Source organism: Magnolia sinica, chromosome 18 (genome assembly GCF_029962835.1).
Source record: "Magnolia sinica isolate HGM2019 chromosome 18, MsV1, whole genome shotgun sequence".
Lineage (NCBI taxonomy): Eukaryota > Viridiplantae > Streptophyta > Magnoliopsida > Magnoliales > Magnoliaceae > Magnolia > Magnolia sinica.
This window is the reverse complement of record NC_080590.1, coordinates 11715268-11734983: the sequence shown is the minus strand read 5'-3', so window position 1 is coordinate 11734983 and position 19716 is coordinate 11715268. Positions and strand designations below refer to the sequence as shown.

The 19716-nt window shown below is 40.0% G+C and overlaps 1 protein-coding gene across 2 annotated transcripts in view; it reads right to left on the bottom strand.

Annotated features, from left to right (window-relative positions):
* LOC131233949 (chaperone protein dnaJ 13) overlaps window positions 1-14850 on the bottom strand; it is a 29038-nt gene extending 14188 nt beyond the window's left edge. For both annotated transcript variants that reach the window (XR_009165427.1, XM_058230842.1), the window contains exons 1-6: window positions 14508-14850; window positions 8871-9157; window positions 2933-3130; window positions 2178-2292; window positions 1461-1547; window positions 162-250 (exon numbers count right to left, since the gene is read on the bottom strand). Coding sequence is in view for 1 of the 2 variants with exons in the window: in XM_058230842.1 (XP_058086825.1) it covers window positions 162-250; window positions 1461-1547; window positions 2178-2292; window positions 2933-3130; window positions 8871-9157; window positions 14508-14642 (911 nt within the window). In the remaining variant the exon portion in view is untranslated. The remainder of the gene's footprint in view (window positions 1-161; window positions 251-1460; window positions 1548-2177; window positions 2293-2932; window positions 3131-8870; window positions 9158-14507) is intronic.
* Window positions 14851-19716: the final 4866 nt, after the last annotated feature.

Below are 19716 nucleotides of genomic sequence, written 5' to 3'. Positions count from 1 at the left end.
AATAACTAGACTTTAGAATCAGATGGCATCAAATAAGTAATTTATTGGTGTTCTTTCAGATTTATCCATATGTTTCTAGAACATAAACATTAAAAAAATGAGAACAATATATCATGTGGAAAAAAAATCTACAAGAACTTCAAAGAATTTCAATCACATACCTTCCAATTCTACCAGCAATTCTTCCATGAGACTTTGAGGAGAAATGACGAGTATAATGAGCTGATGCACCAAAAGAACTGGTCCCAAACTGCAGAAGATCAGACAATGACTCAAATCAAACTCAATGGGCATAAATACATAACAAACTACAGTTCCAGAAATGCAGGTTTCCTGTTTCCAGACTAGATAAAATTGTTTTTACCTTTTTTTTTGTTTTGTTTTTGTTTTTGGTTTTTGCAAATGTGTTGTTTCACAGACAATCTGATTTGATTCAACCCGTATCGTTGATAATAATAGGAACTAAACCATTATAGAAAGAAAAAGTTTGATTCAGAGGGAGAGAGAAAAAGGCAGAAATTGGAACAGAAATATCATTTGATTTGTCGATCCTCAAAAAAAAGAAATAGCAAAGTTTCATGGTTGGGTGATAAATGGGAAATTCATGGAAAATTGCAATCCCCACCACGTAATAGTGCACCTACCCGTCTTCATCAACATTATTTTTCGACCAGAAACCCAGAGCTAACTATCGAGACTTCGGGCTATCCGGACACAAACTTTGAGCATTGACGAGACTCCGTGTTGGTACTACTCTCATTAGCTGGCAAGGTTTGAAATGTCATTGGAAACCAATGGAATGGCCCAATTTGCACAGACGAACTTAGTAGCAACACATACGATATTACATTGGAAACCTTGCCTGATTCACACGGAATAACCACTTCCGTTCAAAAAATAAAAAGAAAAAAAAATGACATTTCCATCTCTCGCAGATGCAAAATGTTTTACTTATCACTCAGGTATGAAAAATGAAAAACAGCTGAACAACCACTTTTCAAAATGTCTGAGCTACTCTACATCAACTTGGACAAAGACGCTTGTATCAGTGTCAGGGTGGCGAAATGGTTGTTTTCAAGTCAGAGTCACGGACACATCTGTAAAAGTCTCTAAAATAATAAATATTAGATTTTAATGGTATATTGTAAGTATTTATATGTAAACATTCTCAATAAAAAATATATGATTACAGAACTAAGAATCAATTGTTCATATGTAATGTAAATGTTTATCCCACAAGTGGAAGACAATAATAACTAAAAATATATAAATTAGGTTTCCGAATGAGCCAAGTTCAAAAGCATCAGACACGTGGAAAATGGACACACCTCGACACAGCATACTACTAAAAAGTGGCTTGCCCTTGGGTTTTTCCTAGTTTGTGCAACATGGATTGAACATCCAAGTTCAAACAACTACAACAAAAGGGAAAAAGCTTAAATTGTTGAGGATAAATGTACCTTCACCTCCCCAGCAGCAGATGTTTTTTCATCTTTCCTTTGCCATCCAGCAGCAATAGTAGATTCAACACCTAAAACAAGTTGTATCTGAAAAATGAAGCAAGGTATATTAAATAATAATAATAATAATAATAACAAAGATACACTATCCTAACAAACAGTCTTCATGAACCCAATAAAAATGATGAAAACATAAAATTAAACTAACACGAGACAAACATGGCAAGCATGTCTCTAAATGGTCTGAAAAACATGAAATGATATATGAACAATTCTGCCCATCTTTTTTTTTTTTTTTTGAGAGAGAGAGAGAGAGAAATCTGAAAAATCAATTAGAGTGGTGCAAAAGCGCAAAAAGAACCTGCCTATGATAAGTCTTCTCTATAAAGTACCTGAAATACCTCACTTCTTTAAAAACAAGAACTATGGAACATAAGGAATGACCAAAAAGCATAACCTAGTTTTAAGTTTCCACGGGAAACATAAAAGCTGGTGAATAAATTCCCCAGAAACCAAATAGGCCCTTAGGGTGTATCTTTTTGAAATCCATGCCACAACCTGCATAAATCTCTTATTCATGCTTATACCTTATGTAACAAGGTCACTCCATTTTCCATATGGTATCCCATCTGAAACCCGCATCACTCATGTCGGCCATATATTGACAATAAAAGAAAGAAAACAGAAAAGAGAGCATATAAACAACAAGAATCATACATTTCCATTTGATGTTTCTGAGAGTTGCCGAGTCCAAGTATTGGAAAGATTGATTGAGCCATCTCTCAAAGACATTGCAATTCCAGTAGTGGCAGTCGAATGAACAGATAGATTACTGAAAAATAGGCAACGTGGAAAAAAGATTTGCACATTAATTCATATGAAGTAACTGAGTTCTGGTGCCAAAATAAAAAATAAAAATGACAATAATAGAGGCCGAGTTCCCTGTTCATTACAAACAGGGAACTTCCCTGTTTGATACCTAATCTTAACATGTGGGTCCCATGGTTGGTTTATCTGAGCTGTTGATCTGATGTCCCTCATCATGGACAAACCATGCCCAAAAAATATCTTCATTTGATCATTTCTAACCTTTGCATCGTTGGCATGTAAATGAATGGTTAATAAGAAATGCACCAACAGTCCACATTCAATGGATAAAAGACAAGATTTTGTCGTTCAGATCTTTCAATTTGTTATAGGTTTTGGTCATGCTTAATCCATTATGGGGTACATGACATCAGATCAATGGCTCGGATAAACCAACTATGGGCCCCACACATATAGATTAGGTACCAAACAGAGAAGTTCCCTATTTGTTGAGAATAGGAAATTCAGCCTCTAATAATAAAGCAAGAAAGAAAGAAAGAAAGGAAAAAAAAAAAAAAAGAAGAAGAAAAAGGAACGAACTTGTTCAAGGAAGTGGTCAGAAAAGCCGTTAACAATCAAGAAGCTTACAAAGGTGATTGCCCTACCGAGTTGTTTGTACTCCAATGAGAGCCCGTAGACCAGCTGAAGCCATAAACTCTATGGAAGCAACTGAAGAGAGCTGGTGCCTCAACAAAGCTGTCGCTGCCCCACCACCAGAATTTCCAGTAACAGCTAAGTTCCCACCAATAACAATAGTATTTCGCTTCGATATCTGGGATTGAACTTCACTCGACATTGCCATTCTGCCATTTTAGTGGCTAAAAATTAGTAACATGTGGAGAAAAGTAAAGAAGAGGAGGGGAAAAAAGAGAGGAGAAACATAACTCAAACAAGGCACTTAGGGTGGACAACTCAACAAGTGGAACCCAGGCAAAGAGGGCCTGCATTTCTGTTGGTTCCCTCACCAAATTGGTCATTTCAAGGCTAACTTTGATGGTTGTTCAATTGGTAACCTGGGTTTTTCTGGGGTGGGGAGATGCATTACAAACCATTAAAGCAAATGGCTAACCAAATTTTCTGGGATGGTTGGTATCCAGGACTTCTTCGAGGAAGCCATAGCGTTGTTACAGGCAAGCAAGCTGGTTATATCATTTGGCTTGATCTGATTGATAGTTGAGCAGACAATGCTTGGGGATCAATGGTAGGTTGTTGTGGAGTATGGCAATACCAGCAACAGTTTGAGACATTTGGCTCAAGAGAAATCACAGGATTTTCAGAAGCTTAAGTTGCTAGCAGGGTGGGTGAAACCTAACATAAATTTCAGGGGTTTCTCCATCCTTAATGTTTTCTAGCTGGGATAAAGTGATTCAATGCAATTGGTAGAAGGCAAAAGCCACAAGTAGCCGGACAGCTCACAATTTTTCTTTTTTGCTTTTTTCCTAAATCAATTTCAATGGGTGATTATATGGGAAACCTGGATCTGCAGGGGTGGGAAGCTTAGTGTGGGATTCTAGCAGATGAATTTTCTGGGCAAATTTTATGTGGGATTCTAGCAGATGAATTTTCTGGGCAAATTTTATGTGGGCCCATGTCCCACAATAGGACCTAGCATGTGCTGATTTTGGGCTGTTTTTTTGCAAAATTTTAGGCGTAGATGTCATAGATCGCATTTGCCATCTGTGGAAAATACGAAGGCTGATGTGGAAGATATGATTGAAGATTTTGGGGGCACTTAGTATATTATTTATTTTTTTGCTATTTTAGACCAAATCTTTGTTGGTGAGATTTTTATTATCTTGAATAAATTATTGATTGATTTGAAATTAATCTAACAGTTGGGGGATTTTCATTAAAGATATATAGGGATTGCTCTTCAAGCTGTCAAGATTACAAGAGAATTCAACTTTTTTCCTAGTTAGTTTCAAAAGGGGACTCTCTAATGTGATTACTTGGGTGAACCACGGCTCCAATCCGTGGACCCTTGCATTCTTAATCAAGGAATCAGTTCACTTATGTTGGACGAGGGGGGATAGTTTTCAGCAAGTTCCTAGGGAAGCAAATGCCAGCTCGAGGCAAATAATTTAGCAAAAAATGGAGCTGGTAGCGTCAATTCCCAAACTATCGATATAAGAGGGCAGCAATCAAAGCTTAATAGTTTTTTTCTGATTTTCTTTTCTTTTCTTTTTATTGGTTTCTTTGTATTGGGTCCTGTAATTTGTGGTTTTTGTTTTCAGTTTGGGTTCTTGGGCGCCCTCTTCTCCTGTTATCTTTTTTATTTTTTTGAAGATTCTCTTATCTCATATATCTTTTCTACCCTTAATAAATTTTCATTACTAATGCAGGTTGAACTGGCCCTGTGATCCATGGGCCAAGCCAAGTGCTTTAAGCCCAAGCCTAATAGTTGGCCCATCAAATAAGGAGGCCCAAGCCTCCTATCTAGGTAGCTAGTTAGCAAAATCAATCAACTAGCTGTGCAATAATCCATTAGTCAAATATTTTTAAATGAATTATTATTCATTTTATTTCTTTTCCATGTTTGTAATAAAGTCATTGGTTGTCAATGACATTATGAGTCTTCCTTATATGTGCCTAATGAATAGTATGAAAGCATCTTTAAATTGAATAAAATTTCTAGAATTGTTTGCTTCTACTTTGTTTGTGTTCTTGTGCTTAGATTGAAGGTGCCTATGTTTGGGCAAAGATCCTTCCCATCAGCTGGCTACACCAATTACCCATTGAAAAAACCAATAAGAGGGAACTTTCCGAAAACACAATAGAGGGCTGTGACAGCAATGGCAAGGCCAAAGATGGCTTGGATGGAGGTACAAAATGATGAGGAAGGGGTAAAAGACAATCAAGAGTTTCCCCTCATTTCCTGAGATTGCGTGGAAATCAAGTTAATAACTTAATACCTTCTTGGGCAAAGCCAATTTCATGAAAATCACACACACACACACACACACACACACACACACATATATATATATATAAGATGAGAGAGAGAGTCCCAGTCTCGAGCGCACCAGTCCGGAAGGACTTCATCACGATCTTAACGTGTGGCCTACTGTGATGTTTAAGTAAAATCCACCCCAATCACCAGATGTGTCACTCACTTTAGCCTTGGGACCCCAAAATCAGCATAATCCCTAATTCAAGTGGCCATATGAATGAAAATAGTGTGAAGGAGGGACGCCCACCCTCCAAGTTGTTTCCCTTTGTTTGGCCCACCTAAATCAAGGATATGGCTGATTTTCGGGCCCTAGATATAAATTTGTGTTGCATGTAATGATTGGATTGGATTTTGAAAATACATGATGGTGGGCCCACCCAACTAGACAACAAATTGACTAAATAGCTTTTACATTGACGACAGGATTGTAGAGTGAAGCCCTCACCACCCTTTACCTTGTGGTGTGAAGACACTATAGAGCTCACCTTGATGTATGTGTTTTATCCACACTGTCCATCTGTTTTTGCAAGTCATTTGACACGAGACCAAAATTGAAGTAGATCCAATACTCAAGTGGACCACACCACAAGAAACAGTGGGAATTGAACACCTGCTGTTGAAACTTCTTGGGGGCCACACAAGAATTGCATCAAGAAGATACTTGTGTTTTCCCTGTATGTGACCTTACGAACAGGTTGGATGGCAAAGAAACATTACGCTTGGCCCCATGAAGGTTTCAACGTTGGGTGTCATCATCCCCACTGTTTGTTGTGGTGGGATCCACTTGAGCTTTGGATATGCTTCAATTATAGGCTCATGCCCTAAAATGAGTTGAACAAAAGGACGTACAACGTGGATAAAATGCATACATTACGGTGGGCCCCACAGAGTCTTCACACCACATGGTAAAGGGTGGTGAGGGCCTCACTCCACAATGTAAAAGCAATTTACGTCAATTTGTTGTCCAGTTAGGGTGGGCCCACCATCATGTATATTCAAAATCCACTCCAACCATTACACACAATACTAAAATTTATGCCCAAGGCCCGAAAATCAACCCTATCCCTAATTCAGGCGGGCCACACGAAAGGAAACAGTTTGAGTGTGGGCATCCCCCCTTCACAATGTTTTCACTGGTATGGCCCACCTAAATCACAGATAGGGTTGTTTTTGGGCCCTACAACTGAAATGGGGTGACACATCTAATATACAGAGTGGAGTTCACATACTCATCAGTGGGGCCCACTTGTGCCAATCAATGCAACCGACCCTGAAATGCTTATTTACAGTTCGGTTATATACACACATACATACATACATACATACATGTATATATTGGTAAAGGAAAACGTATTCCACACCATTCTTTCCACAAATAGAAAAAAAGTAGGATTCCACAAAAATCATTTTCATCTCCAAGGTATTCAAGTTTCAACATTCCCAAACACAACCAAACAAAGAAAGGAAGTACAGAAACACTTCATCAGACCTAAATCGTCCATTTTCGACCATAACCCATCCATTCCAATAATTGATTGATGACTTAGACAAGTCAATGCTTCTCGTTTGATTCGACTGAGACTCAGTCGGACCTGATCCAGTTCAAACTGCAAGAGTCACCCTCGACTAGGCTAAGTCAAGCCGATTCACCCCCGACTTGGGTGAGTCGCAACTCAACTCGAGACAAACAAGTCAGCCCTAGTTTCCAAGTCTTAAATCCTTTGATTCTAATACCACATAAGCAGCAATTATTCAGCATGCTTAGGCTTTTTTCAAATCAATGAAGATGGCCAATTCTCTCAATACCTACTCTTTGAGATGTGGAACCACTTTGTTAGCAATTGGTACTCATTTGGGAATTTTGCAGCCCATAAACATAACCACTCCAACTAGGTGCAACCAAATAATCATCACGAATGTTAACTCCCAATGTCGACACTTGAGCTAATGCTCACCACTATATTGGGAAGAAACTCTAATTAATTAATTAATTAATATATATATATATATATATATGTATGAAAGATGAGGATTTTATTGATCTGCACAAACACTACAAGGGGAAGAAAAAATAAAGGCAAACAAAAAAGACAAAGAAAAGGAAAAATACAATAGGCTGGCCCACAGCAGCACAAAACCAAGGAAACAAAAGCCTATGAAGCCCAATCCCTTGAAAGAACTAAAACTCTAGAGAACACCCCGCCGAAGAGACATTAATATTCCTAAATCAACAATTGTCCCTTTCAGCCAACACAGCCCACAAAACTGCCAAGAGAAGAATTCTCTATTTCCTTTTTCCAATTGTTCCTCCTGAGTCCACATGTCACCCACAAAAGAGATCATCTACCAACTTAAGCATTACCCACGAAACTCCATCAAAACGGAGGACACTCCACCAAATGTCCAAAGAGAAGGGGCAATGAATAAAGAGATGGTCTACAGTTTCCTCTACCCCAAGGGAAGAAACTCTCATATATGACAACACAATAACCATTTTTGTATCAACACTTGTATAACATTTTCTACACAGATCCGGCAATGTTCTTAACCATCTATGATTATTTTGCTTTATCAATCTTAAAGGACCTAAACAATATCACAATCGGAAGTGGCTTGTCCAACACTTAAGCACTAATCTCAAGCACATATATTTCCATGGTATTAAAAAAGAATACCCCAATTTATGTTAATGCATGTTTCAGGCATTCTATTCCTGAATCATGAACTAATGAGCATGAGAACTTTCAAGTATTCGTCCATCGAAATGCACATAAAATGGATTTTCACAAATAAGGGGTCATTTGGCACCATGGATTTGGGGGGATTTGAGGGGATTTCAAATCTCCTGATATGTTTGGCACCATAAAGTAACCGGGTGTTTCAAATCCAGGGAATTTCAAATCCCCTCAAAGAAGGGGTTTGAAATCCAAGATGGAAGCTAGGATTACATCTAAAATCCTTCCAAGAGTCACATGCGTAACACGTGTGTCACTAGGCTAGTAATCTATTGGGCAAATGGGACATGGCGCACTGATGATATCCCAAAACAATCAGATTATCAACTGCATCACTAAAATTACTTTAATGGGATTATCTGCACCGTCCAAACATTGTCCATGTAAATCAATGGTTAAAATTTGTTGGTTAGTCGCTTGAATGTGATCCCGTGCTAGTGGCACATCCAAGACTTGGAATTTCATCATTTTCGGCCAAAGTACATATTTCAACGGGCTTATTACAACCATTGTATCAAACATTACATACGTACACTAATTAGGGATATTAAAGTTGATTTAGTAATTAAATTCAAACCCTTGTAAATTTACTATGCATAGCTACTTTTGGATTACAGGGGATTCTAAATCCAGTGTGCCAAACACAACAAGAGGAATCCAAATCCAAGGGATTTCAAATCCATGGTGACAAATTAGGCCTAAGAGTTTTAGCATAAAGAAAATGTATGTAATAGAGTGCTTACAGCCTAAATAGAATTGTTAGAAATGGTTTTAAATTGAAAATAAGTGCTTAGAAGCACAAAGATTAAATAATTAAAAAGAAGAAGAAGAAAAGAAAGAAAGATAGGCAGGTTGTACCCTCTCAATATGCCACCACCACTTAAAAATTGCGGCAAAGATAAATTGGCAAGAAGTGAACCAGAAGGTCGGACATGGGCGGAGATCTTTTCTTCCTCCTTTCGACGCCGCAGCCTCTCAAATTCTTCCTTGATTTCTTCTAGTTTATTCAGTTTTGGACCAAGCTCCAAACCTGAAGTTAGTCCTTCCATACCATATATATCATATATTTGCCTTTTGTGCTCATCGGTTAAGATTTCATAGGCATCACGGATCCTTTGGAAGTTTTCAGTAGCAATATCTTTCATCTGAAATTAAATAAGCAGGTCAAAATGAATCTAATACACTCATGGAAAAAGAAGACAGCTATACAATATTCAACAAGAAAATGATATTTAAACAAATAATTATGAAGAAAGCATGCCAAGATTCTGGCAAAAGAAAATGCCAACAAGATTGCACAAAGAAATGCAACATGCAGAAACAAGGATAAACTCGTAAACGTACACGGATACATGAAATGCATGTCCAAGCTTTTCTGCGTGGGTATTCTAACATGCTGAAGAGGATCATGACCATTGACGAGCGCATATGCAAGTATTGTTGAGTTTTTTAACCATTAGGGCCCATGGTCCAATCGTCAGCAATCAGCCAGGCCTTTGATCTGATGGGGGCATCTCGGACAAGCAAAATTCTCCCAGAAGGACAGGATATTAGCCATCCAATATTTTTGCCCTTTTCAGTTAACATATACTGTTCCTGTATTTATTTTCTCAATCATCTATTTACAGGACACGAATCAAAGGGTAAAGCTTGTCCTGTTAAGGAGTTTTTTTTTTTTTGAAAGGTGACAACAATTATATTAAAAAGAAGCACGCAAAACACCAAAGAACAAACAAATTGAAACGAAAAAGTAAACTAAAAAGGAAAAATACAATCCCTCAACCCATATATACAAGAAGCCCCACTCTATACAAAACGCCTCGCCCTACTCAAAACCACTCGCCACATCCACATTATAACTGACATTGGGGAAGCATCTCCCATTCCTTCAGCCCAGACAGCCCAAAAGACAGCTAGCAAGCTAAGCCTTCACAAATTGCCGACCTGCTTCTGAAGACCTACCATATTCCAAACCAGAAGATCTCCGACAGATTTTGGCATTGTCCATGCAACATTGAAACCAGTAAGGAAGCCCGACCAAATCTGATTTGCAAACTTAGAATGTCTAAAGATATTATTCACCGAATCTGCATCTTCAGTACACATAAGACAGATGTTCGGGATGATCATAGAATGCTTCTGGAGATTATCCAATGTCAGCACGTTCTCCTTTCCAACTAGCCAGCCAAGCGCCACAAACTTGGAGGGAGCTCCATATTTCCACACATGTCGAGTTTTCACTTAACCACTTTCCCCACTATGGCCAATCATATTTTAAAAGACCAAACTGAGAAGCCTCCAGACTTGTTCCCCCTCCACATCAGCTTATCCTGGTCCTCAACTACCGGAATGCATAGCTGAAGGTGAATTAATAACCTCACAAACTCTTCTATCTCTTAATCAGATAAGGGTCTATGACAAGGAGGTGACCAACAACTAAATCGCCACCTAAAGAGAAGCAACTAGAGACAAATGAATTAATGGTAGAAGACAACCGGACTATCCTTGGAAACAGATTTTTCAATGGGAGGTCGCCAATCTACACATCTTCCCAAAAACAAATCCTTTCACCGTTTCCTAGAGAGAAACCAACCCCCTCGAAGAACTTACCTTTCACAGTCACCACCCCTAGAGTTGTACACGAACCGAGTTAGCTCGGATAACTCGCTTGACTCGACTCGGTTCGAAACTAAGTTCGAGCTGATTTTTGGAGCTCAAAAAAATTTTGAGCTGAGTTCGAGCTTGTCCGAGCTCGAATCAACTCGGATCGAACCTCAACTCGAATCGAACTCGGATCAAATCAGTTTGGTGACTGAGTTATTTTGATTTTGATGTTCCTCACCAAGTGTTTGATGAAATGACTCAACGAAATGTTGTTTCGGGTGCATACATTATCCGCGGGATCGGCTGGTGGCGAGGAAGGTATGGATACGAAACAAATCACTACAAAAAAAAAAAAAAAACTTTACATGATAAAACTACCTTTGTACCTTGATTTTGATGTTGCCTACCGAGTGTTTGATGAAATACCCATAAAATTGATGTTGCTGTTTTGCATATTATGAGAAATTGAAGGTACACATGTGTTTGAGAAAATGTCGCAAAGGCTCGAACTGGCCCAAGTTGCTGACCGAACCGAGCCGAGCTGGCCAATCAGGCTTGAGAATCGAGCCGACCTTAGTTCGAGCTGGGGTCAACTATTGGTCGAGCTGAGTCGAGCTGTGCCAAGCTCGACTCATGTACAGCTCTGACCACCCCTTTCCAAACAGCCAAAGCTCCATATAAAGATAATTCTAACATGCACCACTCGCCTTCATTACACCTATACTTGCTTGCAATAGACCTTCTCCGAATAGCACATTCCTTCACTTTGAACCTCCACAACCATTAAAAGAGCCAAGTTCATAAGCCTCAAATCCTTCATACCCGCACCTCCCCTATTAAAAGGCTTGCATACCTCCACCACGATAAGAGATGAAATGAAACTTCTTCTCTCCCCCTCCTTGACAAAGAAAATCATGCCTCAATCTCTCTAACCTCACCGCCTTTGGGCATTTGAACAAAGACAAAATATAACGGAAGATTAGAGAGGGCAGCTTTTATGAGAGTGATTCGGCCACCAAAAGAGAGATACCGGCTCTTCCAAGATGTGTGAATGGTAAGGAACCCACCCCACATCCAAATATCCCGGCCAGCAAACTAACCTCCTCGGTCAACATTTAAATTCCCAACATGATATTCTTAGGATTAACTTTTAGACCCGAAACAACTTCAAAACAACAAATCACCAAACGCAATCTCTCCACCATGTCCGCATTAGCATCACAAAATAAGATCGAATCATCCGCATATCGGAGGTGGGAAATCGGCCGACTCGTCCTACTAACCCTAAAACCAAGATATAACCCAACATCTCCCAACATTCTCCCAAAGCATCCACTACTACCACAAACAAAAGCGCGGTTAAGCAGATCCCTTTGCCTCAATCCCCTAGAACTTTTAAAGAAAACCCTTAGGAGACCCATTTATCAACATCGAGAATCTAGTTGAGATGATACATTCCATAATCCACCCCTCCATTCACTACCACACCCAATACGTATTAGCATGTACTCCAAAAATTTCCACTCAACATGAACATAAGCCTTCTCAATATCTAGCTTACACACAATTCGTTTATTCCCCTCGTTGTCTTGAGTATAAACATTAGGCACTAACAATGCACTATCCATTATTAGCTGCCCTTCAGCAAAGGCTCCCTAGGTCTTTAAAATAATCCCATCGAGAACCGCTCGAAATCTAGAAAGCCAGAACCTTAGTAAGGATCTTAAAAGGACTACCTATCAAATTAATTGGACGGAAATTTGTTAAGCCCTGACACCTTTGGAATTGTGGTGATAAACGATGCCCCCATTTCCATTGAGATCCACCCGCTTTCATGAGATTTGTTAAAGAACAACAAAACATTATTTTAACCATTTCCCAAAAAACTTGAAGGAATGCCAAGGGGAAGCCATCCGGCCCTAGGGCTTTATCCTTGTACAACAAATCAACTATCGCCTTGATTTCCAACTCAACAAATGGCTTCTCAAGAGCCACCAAACCTTCATTGGAGATGCAAGGGATGGTCAGTTTTCTAACTTTGGTCTAATCCACCCCTCATCTGACAACAAATCCTTGTAGAACTCTACAACCTTGTCACACACCTGGTCTTTCTCATCCATCCGAGTTCCGTCCACCACTATGCTACTGATTTTATGACAACGTGCGCGCGCACCATCCATGTTGTGAAAAAATCCGGGATTCTTGCCCCCCTCCTTAAGCCATGTGGCTCATGAATGTTGCTTCCACTAAATCTCTTCCTCCTTCAAGTGGCTAGCATACTCAAACGTAAGTTCTTTTTGGAGATCCATATTGTCCTCCCACTTCCAAACTCAAATTTCCCCTTTTAACAATTTCAATTTTTGATTTAAAACAAAACTTGCAAAACCTTCCAAGTGAGGCCTGCTCTATGGTAATTTGTTGTATAATGAATGAGTTATATGATCCTCGACAAGAGCATAGGCATAATAGTGTTGACTACAAGTGGGGCCCATGGTTCAGTCATTATTGATCCAGGTTGTTGATTGTATGGGCCTCAAGTTGGATGGACTGTACTCCAAGAATCTCCTGTATTGGAAAGATACTGACCATATAATATTTGACTCTATTTGGTTGAGAATCTCCTGAGTTATATGATCCTCGACAAGAGCATTGCTCCTAACCTTTCAAAAAAAGGCATAGATCATTTATGAAGGAGCTTTTGAGGGCATGTCCATCCACTATGGGGCCCAATAGATCAACAATCTTTATCGCCCATACATTATTAATGTCCATCTATATGAATTATCAGACAGGACAAGCACAGGGTCTGTTTTTCATGAACAATGTATGCCCAAATCTTAAAGATTAAACTGGCCTAACTCAGGTATATTTGGAATAAATATTATCAGTTCACGAAAAACATCATCCTCCAGATGAAGGAAACATAGATAATAAGTGTGAAGCAGCATTTATTGGGACAAAGTTTGTGTGAGCATGAATCCTCCAACATCCAATAAAGGTGGGCAAGAATCTTAATACGCATTTCAACATGAGCTTTAGAAAATTAACATTTTGAAATGCTTTCTAGGTTCCCACCAAGTCTTTAAATAGTGGGACTTGGGAGACGAGCATGGTGTGCACCAACTCTCAGTTTGCACTGTGCGTATTAAAATCATCCATATTTATATGATCGCAAGACACATGTTTGTGCTAATTAACTTGTTGCCAGAAAAGCTCGTCTGTGCCTAAGGTACCAGAACTCGTGGTATGCCCCTGTGCTTTCAGAAACCCGAACAGTTAAATCCTTGATCAGGACCGTCCATTAGGTTCATCCCACTTTGCATGTGCCACCATAAAAGACTCGTGTTGATCAGTGGATCCAAACCTTCCTAACATTGTCCTATTTCCTTAAAACCTTCAATTTGCCAACCCAACTGGGTGGTTATGATTATCCAATCAAAATGGTTCTTGAGAAAACAAATGTTATCCAAAGTGGATTTTATTGAATGGACTATTCATATTAACTACTGGACCCAGAATCCAAGCCATCCACTTTCTTCTGTCACTGATTAGATGGAAAAGCCCCTCTAACTGTAGTGAAATTTTCCATGGCAGCCTGTGAAAAACAGGCGATCCTAATGGACGGACCGGATCAATGAGTTGATCTTCGATATGCCAAGAAGCCCGGGGCGCACAAGATTGTCTGCATGCGCATGAGCTACTGAAATCGAACGTTAGAGGGTCGTTTATATGCACCCGGCAAATCCCAATCAGTTTGGTTTTACCAGCGGCTGACAGAAACAGCATCTTCCATGATTAGATTTTCCACCTCTATCGGCCCGAAATATCAGGTGAGGGAAGGTGATTGAAATGGGAATTCGGGAAAACGAAGGGGTAGAAATATAAAAATACCTGCGGAGATTGGTATTTATCAGGGTGATAGATCTGGGCCCACTGACGGTAGGCTTTCCTGATCTCCTCGTCGGAAGCTTCTGGAGAGATGTGGAGAAGAGCGTAGAGCTCTCTCTCTGCCCTCTCTTCCTTCATTTCTCCTCTTCTTTCGCTCTTCCTTCTTCAGGTTTCAGTTTCAATTTCAACCTTTCCAAGCTATTGGCGCCGTTCGCACGGAAAAGGAATGAACGGTGGTGATGGTGGTGATAATGGAACCTTGGCTTTGGAGACGAGAGAGCGGAAACGAGATTGATGTTTTAAGGTAGGGTTTTAGGAGGAAAGCTTGGAAGAGGGGTACGGAAGTGGCGAAAACATGGGGACCAGATGCTAACTTGCACGTGGACTTCAGCAAGCAGCAGTGGAGAAATGGACCACGTGTGAGATCAGAAATGTTTATTGGGTTGGCCCCGCGTTTTTAGATGCTCTTTTGCGGATCAGACACGTACACGAAATAAATGGACGAGTATGATTAAGTGACTAAAGGGTGCGCATGTGAGAAATCTAATCCACAGATCAGACTGCTTTCTCGCGCAAGGTATCTGTCTGCTTGGGATCCGAGGATGAGTGGCTAGGAATTTTTATTTTTATTTTTACATTCAAACCCACACCCATGAATGGCTAGGATCTGAACAGACGCGAATGCATAAAAAGCGGCATCGATCCAGTAAATGAGCAGAACGCAGATATGGGAAGCGGATTGCGTACCGAGTAAACACCGTGGGGCCACCATGATTTATGTATCTTATACACTCCGTCTATCCATTTTTACTGAATAATTGTACGGCTCGAGGCCGTAATGAAGCATACCTAAATCTAAAGTGTACCACACCAAATGAAACAGTGTGAATTGAATGTCTGTTGTTGAAAATTTATTAGGCCACAGAAGTTTTGAATCTTGCTGATATTTATGCTTTTCCTTCACTCGTGTCTATGTGATCCCATGAATAGGTTGGATGACAATTAAACATCACTGTCGCCCCAAGAAGATTTCAACGGTGAAATTCATTCTTCTCAATGTTTCCTGTGGTAGGTCCACTCCAGCTTTGGATATGCTTCAATTTTTTGACTACCCCTGAATTGAGGAGGAAAAACATATGAACGATCGGGATAAACCACATATATTTATAATGGGCCCAATAGAGTTTACTCACTACGAGAAAAGCATGCTTAGTTTCTCATATGCAATCCGATTTCACAATTATGTGCCTTTCTACTTTTGTGCAAGTGCAAACGTGGCACACTTATGGATAGGGGCCATTTTTCAGGGTGGGACATCTAAACATTTTTGGGCCAATCCACTTATTAGGTGAGCCATGTTGGCCCGTCAAACATGGATTTTTGAATGCACGTGCATAGGTGGGACGCCTTCATCAAGCGTTTCTCAGGGGCTAATGAATGGGATCTTGAGGCATATAGGCCTCGGGTATCACCCACCATTTTTATTTGCCCAAAAGAAACCTTAATACCTTGAGGGCCTGTTTGGCCGGGCAGATCTCTTCGTATTAGGAGGGATGGGATCAATTTTAAGGTAATGATGGTGGTGTCAGTGGATTGTCTTAAGATCCATGAGATTGCTTATATCCCGGGACAAGTTCATTGGGTCTATTTGGCACGCCGTGCATATCCCGGGATTTTACCTTCTGATCCATCCAACCAAGGGATAGGATCTATTTTAAGGTAATGATGGTGATGTCAGTGGATTGTCTTAAGATCCATGGGATTGCTCATATCCCGGGACAAGTTCACCGAATCCGTTTGGCTCGTCATGCCTATCCTAGGATATTGCCGATCCCATCCCTCCTAATACCGTGGGATTTGCTTGGCCAAACAGGCCCTAAGGGCCCGTTGGCCGGGTGGATTGGAAGGGATTGAATGGTATTAGGGTGGATGGCATGGATTTCAAGGTAATGATGGTGTTGTCAGTGGATTGTCTTAAGATCCATGGGATTGCTATATTGGGCCTGTTTGGCACGTCAGGTCAATCCCGCGATTAAACCTTCGCATCCCTTCTAATCCCTCGAACCAAACATGTCTCAAGCGAATTTGAACGGATTAGGGTGGATTGGACGGGATTTAAAGGTAATGATGGTGTTGTTAGTGGATTGTCTAAAGATCCATGGGATTGCTGTATCTCGGGATCAGATCACCCAACTTGTTTGGCACAACGGGGCATCTTGGGATTTAAATTCCAATCCCTTCCACTACCATCCAATCCCTTCCAATCCTCCCGGCCAAACGGGCCCTAATTGTGGAAATAGACCTCAGGTTGTATTGATGAATCCAAAAAGACCAAAATACCCCTACTTTTTTAGGTGCTTACTCTAACTGACAGGGGTGTTTCGGTCAAAATACCAACAATGATTCCTGTGACTGCTCTACTCTAGGAGATTTTCAAGTAAAAGACTCAATGATGACAGACTGTGGTACCCTTCCCTGTTCATACTAACATGCAATCTCTACTTTGTCTATTTATATATTCTCGATACTCAATTTAATCACAAGTAAGATTTGAAATTGATCCATAACCATTTTACTATGATCATATCGTCTCTACAGAGAATGCATAAGTTTTACGTTTTCGAGTTCAGTTTCCACTATTGTCTCCGGTTCCAAGTTTTCTAAGGTTTTAGGTTTTAGGTTGCCTGAGTGTCATATTAGGCATCCATGGTTCTAGACTAGAATTTAGTGGGGCGTTTGTTGCATGATATTAGATGGGATTAGGTGTGAGGGAATTGCATTTGGTTATGTGCAAATTGCATCTCCCATTTTAGGAGGATAGGATGGGTTGGGATTAGATGAGATGGAATTGCATTTGGTCCATTTTGAATTCCGGGTGATGTAGCTTTGTATTCATATTAACAAGTTTTGTGAGTCCTACCATAATGTGTAGACTATATCCACACCGTTCATTCATTTTTCGAGATCATTTCAAGGCATGGGCCCAAAAATCAGGCAGGTCCAAAGCTCAAGTAGACCCCACCATGAAAAGCAATGGAGAGTGAATGCCTACCGTTGAAAACTTCTTATGGACATGGAAGTTTTGGGTCAAGCTGATCTGTGCTTTTTCCCTTTCAAACATGCATATTTTACCCTATGAAGAGGTTGGATGGCAAATAAACATCACAGTGGACCCTAGGAAGATTTCAATGATGGGTGTCATTGTCTTGGTTGCTTTCTATGCCGTAGTCTACATAAGCTTTGGTTCTACTTTATATTTTAGCCCATACTATAAAATGATGTTGCAAAATGGATGGATGGTGCATGTATAACACATACATGTTATTCTTAATGGTTTCAAATGACAATTGATATATTTATTCAATGGGCATCAAACGAGAGATTGGATGCCACCGTGATATAGAAGAGTTATGTTTGTCCCACGGTGTCCCCATGGTAATAAGGGATAATTTGGTACCACGCTAGTACATGTGCTGAGGAGCTTTGGCGTAGCCTGTAGGAAAAGATATCATACAATACTCGGCATGACCCGTACTCGGGTTTTGAGTTTGAACAAGTGGACCCAACGGGTCCCCAATCGACAACACTGTTATGATGGGCCCATCTGTGTGGATGGCCCCTGTACTGAAAACTTCCCGATCAGATTCAACTATTTTTCAGTTGAATGTGGACCTACACTGGCCACAATTTTTTAATTAATTGAAGGGCTAGCTTGGCAGCTAGGTGCATAATCCAAGCCATCCATCAGGTGGAACTACAATCATAGATGTTTCTAACACATAATTCAGGTCGGTATAGTCATCAGGCGGTCACTATATTAGAGAAAGGTGGGTGACTTGGACAACTTCAGCCTAGTCTTCTTGGTGTAAACAACGGCCCACCTTGCCAGTGGTCCAACCTCATTCTTCAGCTAGGGCATCAACATAGTGGGTCCTCATGTGGATGGATGGGATCTCGCACCTATGTGCCATGCTAGCACATGCAATTGCGTGAATATAGGTCACATAAATTCTTCCTTTACCAACAACTAGAATATTTTTAGATAATCTATTCGGATCTGCCCATTAACTCATTACAGCAATCTCCAATAATTTTTTCCAAAAATGGCTGCATGGATGATATATGTATTGAAATTTAAATCATAAATGACCGTGGAATTCATGTGAATAGGAATTCTTAGTGGCATTTGGCAATATGCATATGTATTCCATATGAAATCTAAAATTTTTGTTTGACACTTTATTCCATGTATGGACATGCATTTTACTAAAATTTAAATAGTGGCTCGCTATAGGGTTTATATGAAATCTACTTCCATTATCAGTTGTGTCACTTCATTTTAATTGTAGGGCCGAAAGTCAGCTCGGTCCTAATTCGAACAAACCGTATGATTTAAAACAACATGCACACATTTCCCAACTGTTTCCCTTCATATGGCTCACCCAAATCATGAATCGGTCCAATTTTTTGGCCCCACGGCTGAAATAGAGTGGCATACCTAGTGATCAAGGTGGATTTTATGTAAATATTAAGGCGGGGGACCAATTCTTGAAGCCAACTACGACAGTGACATGAATCAATCTAGGCTAAAAAATATTGTTGGATATGACCACCATGATTTTCATGTAAAATCCACCTCGATCACCAGTTGCGTTACTTAATTTTAGCCACAAGGCGCAAATATTAGATTGCTCTATAATTCAAGTGAGTCGGGCCTGTATGAAGGGAAATAATGACCCTCACCCTTTGAATTGTTTCCTTTTATGTAGCCCATATGAATCGAGGATGGGCCTAATTTTTAGTCTCTACATTTACCTTTGTATCTAATGGTTGGAGTGGATTTCATATAATCATCACGTTGGGCCTTAAAAAAATCTAGGGTGGGTGACCCTTGGTCTGGCCTACCCAAATCACACTCTGAGATGATTTTTTTGACTTTACAATTAAATTAACGAGACACATTTAGTGATTGAGGTGGATTTCATGTAAACATCACAATGGAGCCGACCAATTCTTGAAGCAAGCGTGCAATTCGCCATCTATGGTAAAGAGTGATAATGCCATTTGAAAACACATCTCTAGCCAAAGAATTCAACAATAGGTGAAACAGAAATCCATTTACCACTTGGTACTACTCTCAGAACACATTTTATGCCTTTACTACCGATTACCACCCTTTACCACCGTTTTCATGGTGCCAAATAACCCCTTA